Here is a 15,612-nt window from a genome sequence, read left to right on the forward strand (position 1 = left end):
AGCGAACAGGGACCAAAGATGCTACACACCAGTTCCCCCAACTCTCCCAGCCATCACGACTGAGAAGGCTGAATGCTCCCTCTTCAAACACAGAGGGAAGGATCAGCTTCCCTTCCTATCCCCAGGACAAGCTGCTGGATGTGGGCCTGAAAGGAGCCTGGCTGCTGCTCTGGCTCAGGGCCCCTCTTCCTCCTCCCTCACACCTATGCACACCGGGGTGGGAAGAACCTGGGACCCCTTCCTTTGACCTTGCGCAGATAGTCCTTGACTTTCTGCTTGCTGGTCTCTGCATAGGCCCGGGGACCCCACAGGAACTCGTAACGAGCAGGGTGGCTGTAAGGCACCTGCCGGTACTGCAGGTACCCCGCCCGCACCCACACTTGGGTCAGCAGCTCCTTGGGCTCCCCATAGATGCAGTGCTCTATCCCAGAAAATACCCCCATCTTGCTGAGTGTTCCCCAGACCTTCTTCTCACTGATCCGGTCCCCTGCTAGAAGAATCAGACTCAGGACCGTCACCAGGAGGCCAGCCTTTGGTATGCTCTGCTCATCCCTCTGCATCTCATTGAGGGTGAGGCCCAGGACGGGGACCATGACATAGATGTGCTCTCTGTGGTCCACCTCTTTCATATCCAGGCCAAAGGCCAGCTGCATGTACTGTGTGGCTTTACGGAAGACCACTGGGAAGTGGGCCTGGTTATCCCTGAGGACCGTATTCAGCATTTCAGCCTGGAAAATCGGCTCCTGGGTGCCATACTTGAGGATCAGGAACTCCAGTAGTTCACACGTCATCCTATTCAGAGCCTGCATAAGCAAGATCTCCGCATCTCCTGCGGCAGAGGAAGATGAGACTGGAGGGAAGGAGGCCAGAGGGGTTGAGGCATCCTCCGCCTCAGCCCCCAGGAGCTGCGCCTCCACTGGGCCCTCGGCCTGGATTTGGCCCTGAAGGTCTTCCTCAGAAGTGCAGAGCTCATTTGTCGGGACCACAGGCATGATGACTGGGGTCTTGTGCCCAGTGTGGGTGTGGCAGGGGGAAAATGGAGACCACTGACCTGGGAAAGAGAGAGAGTGTAAATGGTCACTGTTTTGAAATGCGCCACGGGTGGCTCTGACTGAATCCACTTACTGGTCTTCCTTGAGGGCTGCTCTTGAGCGTTACAGGGGCGCTCCTCCTTGGTGATCAGTCCTCTGTTAAGTGAGGAAGAGAAATTCTGGCTCAGGATTCAGCCAGTACAGCCTGAGCTTCTGGGACTGACAAGGTGGGGGAATTAGGGCCTTTTGAGGTCCCCTCTGTTCTGGGATGGGGAAACCCTGCGCACACTCAGGACACCCACCTCACCTTGACTGCTGGCACTCCTGTGACCTCAGAACACAGACCTCAGACCTCAGTCTTCTCCTCCTGGTTCCTGGAGCCCCTGTGAGACAAATGGAGGGGGCACCTCTGGGGTAGACTGTGGCACAGACCTAGGCCTTCTGTGCTGGTGGGAGGGGTTGACTCTGTGAGGTCCCCCAGATCTTGGGTGGCTAGTCCCTTTGGGGCTCACGTGTAGTGCTCACTTTTCCACTGGAATGGCCTGGACCTTCCCCCTTTGGGGGCCTGCAGGGAAACTCAGAACAAGAGCCACATCTGGACAAAGTTCCAGGGGGCTTGATATGTGGCCACACCTGCCTAGGGCCTCCCACAGTTCCTAGGCTGGGGAGATGCTGGGTCACCGCTCTTCACGTCCTACTTGGCCTCCCAGCACTGAACAGAAGGGTGGGCGTCTGTTGAGTCCTCCCTCGGTATTCGGGGAGTCTAGCCTCTGCAGACCTGAAGCCTCCGCCCTCCACCAGAACACCTCACCTTAAGGCCCCCAAGAAAGAGGTGAATAAGCTGCTCACCCTACTCTGGAGCCTCCAAGACCGTCCCCTGCGCCACCCTCCCCACCCCGGGCATGAACAAGGATCCCTCCCTGCCTTAGGGTCTAACAGCCTCAGTCCTTCCCCGCATGGAGCCTAGACTCCAGGCAGGACCCGCGATTGTCCCGTCCGCCACGTTGGAACTCCGCCATATTCACCAGGTCCCCAGGCTCTCTGAGACCCGGGTGTCAGGAAATCCTGCACATGGTCATCCTGCCCGGGGACCACCAGGGTCCCCTCTGTTCTGGGGTCGGGCTCCCCTCCTCCCTCAGTGTCCTCACCTTGACTCCCGGTAGGACCTGGGCTCTGTCCTCTCCCTACAGCCTGTACTGTACTGAGGCCGGGCTCCTCACACCAAGTCCCCAGTCTCTCTGAGACCTGCATGTGTGACAGGCTTAGTGTGCTCTTCTCACCACAAGGGCTCCCAGGGCCAACAACTGGGGTGGGGATCTGTGGGGTTCCGTCGGTCCTCACACAGGGACCCCTCAGTCCTCCTTCAGGCGCCTCACCTTGCATCCAATCAGGACCTGGGATTCTCGCCTCTCCCCAACGGAAGCCCCGGCCCCTTATACCAGGGCCCGCCTCTCCAAGACCCGGATGTCAGGAAGTCAGACCATGCCTGTTTCGCTCATTCTATCCCACGGACACCCTGGACTGATAACAGAGACGGACTTAGCACTCTGAGGTCTCCTCTGATTGTGGTCCACGATACCCTATTCCTCCCTCAGTGTCCTCAACTTGACACACCACAGGACCTGGGAATTGGCCCACCTGAGTCTCGGCACCATATGCGAAGTCCCCAGTCTGAGACCCGGATGTCAGGAAGTCTGCCCCTTGTTTCAGGACCTCAGGCTGAGACCCGAATATCAGGAAGTGAGACCGCACATATTGGGCTCAACCTATCCCAGGGCCAGGGTCCCTGCAGACCTCCCTCAGGGTCCTCACCCAGACTCTTTCAGAACTTAAGATCCTCCCTTTCACCCTCTGAGGCCCCTCCCGTATATCAAGTCTCCAGTGTCTCTGCGACCCTGTGCTCATGCCGCCACCAGGGTCTCCCAGGGCTGATAGCAGGTGCCAGGACCTGTGGGGTTACCTGTGTCCTCCCTCAAGGCCCTCATCTTGAGCCCTGGCAGGTCCGGGGATGTCCTTATGTTGCCCTGAAGCAGGACCCTCACATCAAGGCCTTCACTGCCCTGAGACCCCGGGAGGAGACTGTGGACATGATATTACAGCTCCAAGCCCAGGGCTTCCCAAAGATGAGTTCCCACAGGGGTTCCTCAACCCTCTTTCTCTTTGTCACCTTGACTCCCAGCTCACCTAGGCACCGCCCTCAGCTGCCAACTTTGCTCGCCTTAGAGCCAGCATCCCCCCAAGCCAGGACCCCTGAGAGGCAAGCAGGAGAGGGGGCTCGTTTCCACAAGCCTCTCGGGGTTTCCCAGGGCTAAAAGCAGTGACGACCTGTATGTCCTGCACTCCCAGCGCCCCCCTCAGGGTTCTACCTTGACTCCTAGCACAGCTGGGCTCCTTCACTCTGCTGACGTAAACGCAAGCTCCGTGACCCAGGCCTTCATTTCCCCACTCCCAGCGGGGTCAGTGACGTCACATCTGGGCGCCACACCCCATGGTCCCCCATGGCTGTCGGGAGGGCGGGACATGTATCCCTTGGGGACCCTCTGTCCTCATCTCGAGTCTCTGCAGGATGTGGGCTCCTCCCTCTGTCCACATGAGACTGTGCCCTCAAACCGACTCTGACTTCCTGAGTCACTGAGGAAGTGGTGGAGGAGGGGTGGCTCGGCCTGACAGCCCAGACCGGGGTCTCCAGGAGTCCCCGTGGGAATGGAATTGTATTCTATGAGAACCTCTGTTGCGGGGTGACTGGACCCCCTCATCCTCATTCAGGAGGGGGCCTCCTTAACACTCGAGAGAAGGCTGCAGTCCCAGGACAGATGCTGGATGGGGGCCTGCTGTGCCTATGACCATGGGGGATCACAGGGAACCACACATCTTCCGGTGGGGGCCCGTCAGCAGTCACCATACTTGGAAAACATTTTGTATAAAATATTTGGTTTTAGGTGAAGAGGCTGAGTATGGCAGGTGATTTAGGGGAACCCTTGGTTTGATGATTAGATAATATTACCTGTTGGTGGTTGTTCATTTGCTCAATCGTGTCCAAGTCTTTGCAACTCCATGGACTGCAGCGTGCCAGGCTTCCCTGTCCTTCACTATTTCCCAGAGTTTGAACAAACTCATGTCCATTGAGTTTGTGATGCCATCCAACCATCTCATCCTCTCTTGTCCCCTTTTCCTCTTGCCTTCAATTGTTCCCAGCATCAGAGTCTTTTCCAATGAGTTGGCTCTTCTCATCAAGTGGACAAAGTATTGGAGCTTCAACTTCAGCATCAGTCCTTCCAATGAGTATTCAGGGTTGATTTCCTTACAACTGACTGATTTGATCTCCTCGCTGTCCAGGGGACTCTCAAGAGTCTTCTCCAACACCACAGTTCGAAAGCATCAATTCTTCACCATTCAGCCATAAGAGTTGATCCTGTGGGAGTGCTGTCCTTTTCACTGTTTAATCCTCATTCATATTGATGAATACATTTCACATGTCTATGAGGTGTCTGTCAGATTTGTATGTATATATGTGTGTAGATTATATGTTTCCCTCATAGCTCAGTTGGTAAAGAATCTGTGTGCAATGCAGGAGACCTGGTTCAACTCCTGGGTTGTGAAGATCTGCTGGAGAAGGGATAGGCTACCCATTCCAGTATTCTTGGGCTTCCCTTGTGGCTCAGCTGGTGAAGAATCCACCTGCAATGCGGGAGACCTGGGTTCAATCCCTGGGTTGGAAAGGTCCCCTGGAGAAGGGAAAGGCTACCCACTCCAGTATTCTGGCCTGGAGAACTCCATGGACTGTATAGTCCATGGGTTCACAAAGAGTCAGACACGACTGAGTGACATTAAAAAAGAAAAATGGTTATACTCTCGCCTGGAAAATCCCACGGACTGAGGAGCCTGGTGGGCTCCAGTGTATGGGGTCGCTGAGAGTCGGACACGACCGAGAGACTTCACTTTCACTTTTCAGTTTTCACTTTCATGCATTGGAGAAGGAAATGGCAACCCACTCCAGTGGTCTTGCCTGGAGAATCCCAGGGACAGGGAAGCCTGATGGGCTGCCGTCTATGGGGTCGCACGGAGTCGGACATGACTGAAGGGACTTAGCAGCAGCAGTAGCAGCAGTGCTTATATACTCATACATGCACAAACCACAATGTATGCACTAAACATGTATATGTGGGTGTATGTTTGGATTTTTAGCTATATATTAATTCTTGGGCTACACTGCTTTTGCTCAATTGCGTCAGTCGTGTCCAACTTTTTTGCAGCCCAGACGTGGCACACCAGCTCCTCTGTCCATGGGATTCTCTAGGCAAGAATACTGGAGTGGTTTGCTATTTCCTTCTCCAGGGGATCTTCTTGACCTAGGGATTGAACTCGAGTCTCTTGAATCTCCTGCATTGCAGGCAGATTCTTTTGCCATTGAGCCACCATATATATACTTAAATTGTTAGAGTGTTTGCTATTACTATGTTTCAATCTATCTCATACTCCAGTCCTATATTTAGTCTCTTCTTTGTATCTGTTGAGATAGTACTTTTTTAAGAAAGGTCAGGCATTTGCTGGCTGGTATATCTGGTGGATATTTTTACAGACTCAGGAATCAGTTCGGTTCAGTTCAGTCACTCAGTCGTATCCAACTCTGTGACTGCATGGACTGCAGCACGCCAGGCCTCCCTGTCCATCACCAACTCTCGGAGCTTACTCAAACTCATGTCCATCGAGTCAGTGATGCCATCCAACCATCTCATCCTCTGTCATCCCCTACTCCTCCCACCTTCAATCTTTCCCAGCATCAGGATCTTTTCCAATGCGTCAGTCCTTCACATCAGGTGGCCAAAGTATTGGAGTTTCAGCTTCAGCATCAGTCCTTCCAATGAACATTCAGGACTGATTTCCTTTAGGATGGACTGGTTGGATCTCCTTGCAGACCAAGGGACTCTCAAGAGTCTTCTCCAACACCACAGTTCAAAAACATCAGTTCACCAGGGAAGCCCGAAGCTCAGCAAATGTCAAGGCTGCAGTGGTGCCCAGTCCTTCTTCTGTGCCCTCATGTTCCACTGGGTTTTACTTCAGCAGTATCAGGTTCTGGTTGTGATTCAATTCACTTTCACTCCCTCCAGGAGTCCGCAGCTAGAAACCAGGCTGTGTGTGTGCTAAGTCTCTACAGTCCTGTCTGACACTTTGTAGCACACCAGGTTCCTCTGTCCATGGGATTCTCCAGGCAAGAATACTGGAGTGAGTTGCCATTTCCTATGATGGAGGATCTTCCTGACCCAGGGATCAAACCTGTGTCTCTCATGTCTCCTGCATTGGCAGGCGGGTTCTTCACCACTAGTGCCACCTGGGAAGCTGCAGAAACCAGGCTAGTCCTGCTGTATCATCCACCTCCTGGCAGCCCAGATCCAGATCCGTGCACCAGCCACTCCCCAGGCAGTTAGAGACCCGTCTAGCACATCCTGAGACAGTCACTGCCTGGAACGGGGCCCTTGGTGCCCAGCACTTGTGGTAGCAATTGCAGTCCACATTGGGCTCCTCAGATTCAGTTCACATGCCCAGAGACAAGGGTGCTACCTGCTGCTCTGTGCAGGGTGAGAGCCCTCACTGGCAGCGCGCTGAGCACAATCTTGGCTGCTCTGCCTTCTCACTCAAGTACTTCTGATTGTGCTGCTCATCTCAGTGATTCCTCGAAGTCCAACACATTGTGCCAGCCCTGTGCATACAGCAGTGAATGGAAGAGGCAGAGGTTGACTTTACGGAGTGCCCATCTGAAGATCCCAGATCGGATTGAAACAAGCCTTGAATTCTCCCTGAATCCTCATCCTTCTGCTGTGGCAGGATATTTGGGGATGTTGACCAACAGACCCATGTGTTATGCCCTCACCCCAGGAGTTAGGGTCAAAGGTAGGAGGATGATAGAAATCCCAGGTCAGAGGAACTTGTGATCTCTCGCTGGACTGTACCCTGAACAGTGTTCAGTCTTAGAAGTCCTCTCCCACCAGCATGGCTCTGCTGTGGAATTGCCGGAGGCAGCCTCCTGTGCTTCCTGTGGCACTAAAGTAGCATAGGAAAGCAGCTGAATTTACCTGTGCCCCCAAGAAGAAGTTGTGATTGTGTCAGAGAAAGAAAAAGTCACCCTCCAAAGGATGTTGCTGTGGACGGTGTAGCTAGGAACCAGGCTAGGATGACGACACCTCATTGGAAGCCAGCATGAAGATGTGCTGTCTTTGAGGGCCACATGGGATGTACTGCTACATCACAGTCCAGTGGATGCTGGTGTGTACAGTGGCCAATGACAGGGGCCGGATTCTTTGTTTCTCCAGATGCCAGGAAACTAAGGCTCACAGAATTTAGGTGATAGCCTGCTAGGAGGAGAAAATCCCAAGTTGCTGGATAGCAATAATTAGTCATTAGTAAGAAGTAACTGGAGCAATGTGGAATTAAGATGTCTGTTCTCTGGTGGAGTCGAGGTTCCAGATACGGCTCGTTTGTGGTAGGTCAAATTCTATATGGCCTCCAAGTTTTCCACCCACCCCCCCCCAGGTATATATGTCCATGTATAATCCCTTCTCCTTGAATATATGTTGTATGGGTGGAATGGACTACTTGTTTGTCAACAATAGTGTGTGGGGAAGGTGTAGGAATTTTTGCAGATATAATTAAGGTCCCTAATCAGATGACTTTCACTTAATCAAAAGGGAGATTATCCCAGGTGATTCTCACCTCATCAGGTGATCCTTACAAAAGAGGGCCAGGCTTTCCCTGCATTAGAGAGATTCCCCTTGCTGGCCTTGATGAAGTAGACTACCATGTGAGAGCACCTGTAAGAGGGCCGTGTGGCATGGAACTGTAACTTGTATCTAGGAGCTGAGAGCAATCCTTGGCTGATGGCCAGCAAGAAAATGAGGACCTTGGTCCTATACCCCAAGAAACTGAACTCTGTAAACAATATGAATAAGTTGGAAGAGAACCCAGGGCCTCAGATGAGAACATAGCCCTGGCTAGCACATCGACTGCAGCTTTGTGAAACCCTGAGCAGAAGACCCAGTTAACCTGCACCCAGACTTCTGACCCAAAGACGCTATGAGGTAATAAATGGGTGGTCTTTACAGCCACTGAGATTGTGGTTACACAGCACTTATTGGTCCTTCTTCATTCATTGAAGACTCAGGCACCTGGCTCACTGGTGTTCTTGGCATCCTGAGTCCTGCCATCATCCTGGTTGACTTTAGTATCTACCTGGGCAGCCCATGCTACTCATAGTTCCTTGACTTCTCCCTTGCCTCTGACAATCTCTCTTCTCTGCACCTCAGCTCCCCACCTGCACAGCCACATTCTCCACTTTTCATTCTCACAATCTGCTCCACCTCAAACATCTTAAACTTTGGGATCCCACTCTGACTAAAATCAGTTCTCTCATGCCCTAACTCTTAACCACTGTCACCCAAGCTGCTCTCTCATGAGCCCCCTGCATTTGCTCTCACTCTTGTCCTTCTGCTGCTACTTCCCAGCGAAATAATAACAAAACCAATAGAATTATGCCAACTGGTGCAAGTAATTTTCTATTTTAGCTTACCTTCAGCATAGCTCATCAATCTCATTGCATTTTGAAATGTTTTTAAGTTGTATTTCTTTTCTAGGGTTACTGTGACTAAATACCACAAACTAGATGGCTTAGAACAATAAAAATGTATTCTCTTACTGTATGGAAACAGGAAGTCTGAAATCAAGGTATTTGCAGAGCTTCGAACCTTCTGAAACCAGTAAAAGAAGGATCTTTCCTTACCCCATCCAGCTGCTGGTGGTTTACTGGCATTTTTTGCTATTTATTGTCTTGTCGATGCACTATTCCAATCCTCCATCTTCAGATAGACATTTTCTTTCTGTATTTGCCTGCCTTCTGTGTGCAAATTTCCCCCTTTTATAAGGACATCAGTCACATTAGTTTACATCCCACCTTACTGACCTGATTTTACCTTGATTACCTCTGTAAAGGCCCTATTTCCAGATAAGGTCACATGTTGAAGTATTAGGGATGAGGACTTCAACAAATCTTTTCAGGGGCAACGGGTTGTGGGCAGACACAATTCAACCCAGAATGAAGTCAGAGAGAACAAAAGGCACATAATACAAATCAAAGGTCCTATGCCCTTCCCATCAGCATCCCTTTCTCATTTTCATTGTTTCTAGTTTCAGTTTGTCTGATACTTTGCCTCAACCTTTGTAAATACTGTGCTTATATCTATATTAAGTTTTTTATGTAGTTCTCAACATTAGACATTCTCCACTGACTTCCTGCTATGCTAGATGGCATTATAGTTCACTCATCCTTTTGTCTTTTTAAGTCTATATTTTAAATTTTTGATTGTGGTAATTGATTAAGCATACACAAAAGTAAAGAAAAGAGTATAATAAAACTCACATGCTCATCACTGAAGTTCATCAGTTATTAACTCATGACCCATTTCTTTTCATCTGTCTCCCTACCATTTTCCCTTTTCCTCTTTTTTTCTTTTTGAAAAATATTTATTTGAGTGCATCAAGTCTTAGTTGTGGCACATGGGATCTTTGTTGTGGATGTGGGATCTTTTGATGTGGCACGCAGGCTTAGCTGCTGTATAGCTTGTGGGATCTCACTTCCCTGACCAGGGATCAAACCCATGTCCCTGTCTTGGAAGGCAAATTCCTAACCACTGGATCACAAAGGAAGTCCCACATTTCTGAGTTTTACAGATACTGTAACTGCCCCAGAGGGAAAAGGTAAACTGCCTGATGACCTGACTGCAGCCATGCCATAAAATGCTTCATCTTGAGCCAATACTGAAAGGTTGTCCCTATGAGCTGTGAATGACACCAGGATTCTTGGCCTGCAGAGAGGAATTCGATCCAGGGCCGGTGACAAGGCTTGATTTCTCAGAGCTTTTGTGTAGTAAAGTTTTATTAAAGTATAAAAGAGATAGAGAAAGCTTCTGACATAGACATCAGAAGGGGGCAGAAAGAGTACACCCTTTTTAGTTTACAGCAAGAAGTTATATACCTATTGAAAAGTCAAAAGTGAAAGTGAAGTCGTTCAGTTGTGTCCGAGTCTTTGCGACCCCATGGATTGTAGCCCATGGGATCTTCCAGGCAAGAGTACTGGAGTGGGTTGGCATTTCCTTCTCCAGGGGATCTTCTTGACCCAGAGCTCAAACTCGGGTCTCCCACATTGCACAGAGAGGCTTTACCTCTGAGCCATCAGGGAAGCCCTATCAGCAAGCTGCTCATTAGAGAAAGGAATGTCTCAAAAATGAGAGAGTGGCACCAGGCCCCTCACCCACAACATGCATTTGGAGATAGCATTGGCACAAGGTGAGTCATCTGGGCCATAAAACAATTGACATGAATCTTGAAGAAAGGCAGGTTTCCAAGCAAATACAAAGTTTCATTAACATAGCTTAAGTGAACATTTCCATGAGTAAAACATATTGATTTGTTGAGCCATTATCCCCTCTGAGTCTTGGGTGGAACCTACTTGAAGAAAGACAGAGTTTAAAGTAAATAATGAAATAAGTTCAATAACATTGCTTAAGAGAAATATTTCCATAGGAAAAATACATTCGTTAACTAAAGGTTTGAGAAAAGTTAAGTTCAGGTGGTAACAGGTATTATCATGGAAATGCGGAATTTTAAAAGAAACCTCCTTTTACTTTTGTATATAGAAGGAAAAAAAAAGTCTGACATTTGTAGTTTGTTTCCTTCTGCTGCTTAAGAGAGGGGAAAAAAAATTCTGACACTTGCCCGAGTCCACAGGTCAGAGATCAGAGGAGGTCCAGGCACTGCCAGAAGTCAAGATGAGTAGGTTCCCCTGAGTGTGCACCAGTGACTACCCATCCCAGAACAGAGGAGACCCCAGAAGGCCCTAATGCCCTACTGTGCCAGCCCTGAAACCTCAAGCTGTGCTGGCTACCCCCTGGGAGCCACCTCACATCCTCCTTTGGGTAGCCAGGGTTCAGGCTGCTCAGGAGGAGCTCCTCTATGAGGCCTGAGAGCACCCCTCAAGCAGAGACCTATAAGTGGCCTGAGTCAGACAGCCCAGGGTGGGTTTCTCAGCCGAGGCTGCTCACAACCTCCCCGCTCCCGCAGGCCCATGGTCCCCATCTGTCCCCCTGCCTCACTCCTATCTGCAGTTTGACCCCAGTGATCATGCCTGGGATGCATGAGCTCCACCAGCCTGAGAGACTCTTTCAGGATCCAAAGGGGACAAGGGTCTGATGGAGGCACACTTCATTTGGGGTGAGGAGGAGGAGGAGCAGGTGGAGGAAGGAGATGGAGCTTCCCCCTCCTCCTCTCTCCTGGTCTGGGGCACCCTGGAGGAAGTGGCTGCTGCTGCAACACCCAGTCTCCCCCAGAGCCCTCTGGGTGTCTGCCCCACTCCCACTGTCATGGCTTCCACTCTAGGGAGCCAATTTGAAGACCATGGCCTCAGCAGGCAAGATGAAGTACCAGGAAGCTCACGTGACCAGGGAGGTGACAGGCCCTTGGTCTGAGATGTACTACGGTTGAAGAAGAATGAGCTGGTACGATTCCTGCTCAGCAGGTATCTCACCAAGGAGCCACTCACAAAGGCAGAAGTGCTGAATAGTGTCCTCCAAGATTACCAGGACTACTTCCTGATGGTCCTCGATCAAGCCTCAGAGTACCTGCAGCTGGTCTTTGGTTTGGAGGTGAAGGAGGTGGACCCCAGTGAGCATACCTATATCCTGGTCCCCACCCTGGGCCTCACCCTCAAAGAGATGCTGAGGGATGGACAGAGGTTGCCCAAGGCCAGCCTCCTGGTGATGGTTCTTTGCCTGATCACTGTGGAGGACAACTGTTCCCCTGCAGAGGAAATCTGGGGAGCACTCAGCAGGATAGGAGTGTGTCCCGGGAGGGAGCACTGCATCTATGGGGAGCCCAGGGAGCTGCTGACCCAAGTGTGGGTGTGGGAGGTGTACCTGGAGTACCAGCAGGTGTCTGATAGCGACCCTACTCGCTATGTGTTCCTGTGGGGTCCCCGGGCCTATGCGGAGACCCGCAAGTTTAAAGTCCTGGTATATCTGGACAGAGTCGGTTGAAGGGGTCCCAGCTCCTTCCAGCCCCTCTGCAGAGGCTGCGAGGAAGGAGAAAGGGGGACTCTGAGCCAGAGGTGCAGCTAGGCTCCTTCCGGTCCCACGTCCAACACCTTGTCATGGGGGTCAGGAAGGGAGGCTAATCCTTCCCTCTGTGATTGAAGAGGGAGCGGTCAACCTTCTTAGCAGTGAGAGCCCAGGCCCGTTGGGGGAACCCAGTGTGTGGCATCTTCATGTTCCTGTTCTCTACAGTGACATGGACACTCATCTCTGTTTTCTTTAGGAATTTGTTATTCATTTTAATAGAAGACAATGTGTTCCAGTTTCTAACTATGTCAGTGACGTTGATCACAGTGTGTGTGTACTTTGCCAGTTGAAGAACAAGAGTTTTCTTGTTTTATAAAAGAGATTGGGAATGCTTTCATTCTATTTTGTGGTCCTGCACAAGATAACATGGAATTAGAATTAGAATGATTTTGGAAATGTGAATTTCTCTAGCAGTGATATAGTTGGTGGAAGAATTAGAAAATAAAAAGTGATAGTAGTGAATTCTTGCTTCTTATACTTTTTGTGTGTCATTTTGTATAGCTAAGGGATCTTGGTTTACTTGGATTCGCCTGGGTTATCTAAGGAAGTAGCAATTAATCTGAGTCAAGCAGCCCACTCCTCACCAGCTCATTTATTCCAAAGACTTTTATGGAGCCTCTGCTCCATGAAACGCCCTGTGTTAGCAGTGGGGACACTGGGAGAAGCAGGACAGCCCCACACCTGGAACGAAGGTCTAGGAGCCACAGTCACATGAGGTGTGTTATGGGAGTGAGGGGAAATTCTGAAATGGGACATTGCTGTGAAGTGTCCTTTTGGATCTTGGATAAACCCCAGAGATATCTCTTTCTGGGCAGGATGGAAGGGGTCCTGGCTCTTGTTGCATTGCTGCTGACCACAGGGATGGAGTGGGTGTTTTCTACCCTGTATCTGGTAGGCATCCTGCAGAACTCAGGTCACACTCCCTTGAAGTGATGCCCAGAAATCGGTGTTAAGTCGTTTTTAATTATCTTGATTGTAGTTGGGCATTAAAATCAAAGACTCGTCCTTTGTTGGTAGTGCAATGATGAAAAGTAAGGGTTGGGATGGAAGACCACCTGGGACACAGGCAAAGAGTGGTTCTTGCTTCTATTTCCCAGAGCAACTTGGGTCCTGCTGGAACACTCCTCCACACCCAAATTTCACAGGTCCTCTAACTGGAAATGGGGCTTCCTGGGTAGCTCATATGATGAAGAATCTGCTTGCATTGTGGGAGACCTGAGTTCAATCCCTGGTCAGGAAGATCCCCCTGGAGAAGGACATGGCAACCCATTCCAGTATTCTTGCCTGGAGAATTCCATGGACAGAGGAGCCTGGCAAGCTACAGTCAATGGAGTGACAGAGTCAGACATGATTGAGCATCTAACCCTATGGTATAAGTTGAAAAGTTTCTTAGTTTGATATATGAAACATCCTGTTGGCTACTGAGGAATTCCACATCCTCAGTTCAGTTCAGTCACTCAGTCATGTCCGACTGTTTGTGACCCCATGAACTGCAGCACACCAGGCCTCCCTGTCCATAACCAACTCCTGAAGTCCACCCAAGCCCATGTCCATGGTGTTGGGGATGCCATCCAAACATCTCATCCTCTGCAGTCCCCTTCTCTGCCTGCCCTCAATCTTTCTCAGCATCAGGATCTTTTCAAATGAGTCAGCTCTTCGCATCAGGTGGCCAAAGTATTGGAGTTTCAGCTTCAACATAAGTCCCTCCAATGAACACCCAGGATTGATCTCCTTTAGGATGGGCCGGTTGGATTTCCTTGCAGTTCAAGGGACTCTCAAGAGTCTTCTCCAACACCACAGTTCAAAAGCATCAATTCTTCGGTGCTCAGCTTTCTTTATAGTCCAACTCTCACATCCATACATGACTACTGGAAAAACCATAGCCTTGACTAGACGGACCTTTGTTGGCAAAGTAATGTCTCTGCTTTTTAATATGCTGTCTAGGTTGATAATAACTTTCCTTGCAAGGAGCAAGTGTCTTTTAATTTCATGGCTGCAATCACCATTCACAGATATTTTGGAGCCCAGAAAAATAACGTCAGCCAGTGTTTCCATTGTGCCCCCATCTATTTGCCATGAAGTGATAGGACCGGATGCCATGATCTTAGTTTTCTGAATGTTGAGCTTTAAGCCAACTTTTTCACTCTTCTCTTACACTTTTATCAAGAGGATCTTTAGTTCTTCTTCACTTTCTGCCATAAGGGTGGTGTCATTTGCATATCTGAGGTTGGGGTACAGTTTTTCAAGGTATGCCAAGAAGGTAGGTTCTAAATGATGAAAATCACTTTATTTGGACTACATTAAAAGTAATTAGATGTTCAAAAATTTGAGCTTGTTAGGGAATATTTTAGGGAAGGGCTCCATCTCACACTTCCATAACCATTCTGTAGCAGGCTCCACTTCCAGCCCCAAGCTTAACTTGCCTTCCTATTGTGCCTGATGGGTCATTTCCTCCTAAATGCCACTACAGTTCCCCCAGCAATAGGGGGACACTGGCTCAGCTTGTCATTCCATGTTTGAAAAATCTGCCACATAGGAGGCACTTAAATATCTGGAGGATATCAAGGCAAATCTGGCCTTCTCAGAAACTCTTCCATGAAATGAAGAAGCTAGTCATAACAAATGACTAGGCAAGAGAGAGGAGCTCTGTCTTGCCACCATCTTATTCCTTTACTGCATTGATCTGATTTTTCTGGAAAGTGGGACTTTTTAAAGTTACCCATGGGCTAAAATGGTTTGTCTATGTTGGCTGTGTAAGTTGCAGGGACCTCTCCTACAGATGTTTGCAGAAATGAATGTGTGTCATTGCTCCTGTTTGTGTTTATGGTCATGTTGACATGTATTGGGGGCCAAATAAAGTTGATACGACCAGATCATGTGATCTGTAAGATATTTTCTGATCTTCTACTGAGTGCCAAGGCCCATGGTGGCCACCAGGACCACAGAGAACAACATGTGAACTCTGACTTGAGCAGCTCGTGATCACATAGGAGGTCTGGCCGCATACTCTTCATGGGATTCTCGAGGCAAGAATACTGGAGTGGATTGACATTTCTTCCTCCAGTTGACCATGTTTTGTCAGAACTCTTCACTGTGACACATCCGTTTTGGGTGGCCTGAACGGCATGGCTCACAGCTTCATTGATTTACGGAAACCCCTTTGCCTCGACAAGGCTGTGATCCATGAAGGGTACCCTGATGCTGGGAAAGATTGAAGGTAAAAGGAGAAGGAGGCTGCAGAGGATGAGATGGTTAGATATCATCACTGAAACAATGGGCATGAATTTGAGCAAACTCCATGAGATAGTGGAGGACAGAGGAGTCTGGTGTGCTGCAGTTCATGGGGTTACAAAGCATTGACACGACATAGCAACTGAATAACAATAAATTGTCACATAACAAAGTTCTTTCTTTATGCTCTA

The 15,612-nt window shown here is 49.5% G+C and overlaps 1 protein-coding gene across 1 annotated transcript; it reads right to left on the minus strand.

Annotated features, from left to right (window-relative positions):
• Nucleotides 1-203: 203 nt before the first annotated feature.
• Nucleotides 204-992, minus strand: LOC113888173 (melanoma-associated antigen 10-like). The gene has a single exon (XM_027535464.1). The coding sequence runs from the start codon at nt 990-992 to the stop codon at nt 204-206; it is 789 nt and encodes a 262-aa protein (XP_027391265.1).
• Nucleotides 993-15,612: the final 14,620 nt, after the last annotated feature.

The sequence above is a fragment of the Bos indicus x Bos taurus genome, chromosome X (genome assembly GCF_003369695.1).
Source record: "Bos indicus x Bos taurus breed Angus x Brahman F1 hybrid chromosome X, Bos_hybrid_MaternalHap_v2.0, whole genome shotgun sequence".
Lineage (NCBI taxonomy): Eukaryota > Metazoa > Chordata > Mammalia > Artiodactyla > Bovidae > Bos > Bos indicus x Bos taurus.

Bases quoted from the DNA above. Each gene is read 5' to 3' on its own strand.
- LOC113888173 (XM_027535464.1), bottom strand. From the start codon at position 992: ATGCCTGTGGTCCCGACAAATGAGCTCTGCACTTCTGAGGAAGACCTT.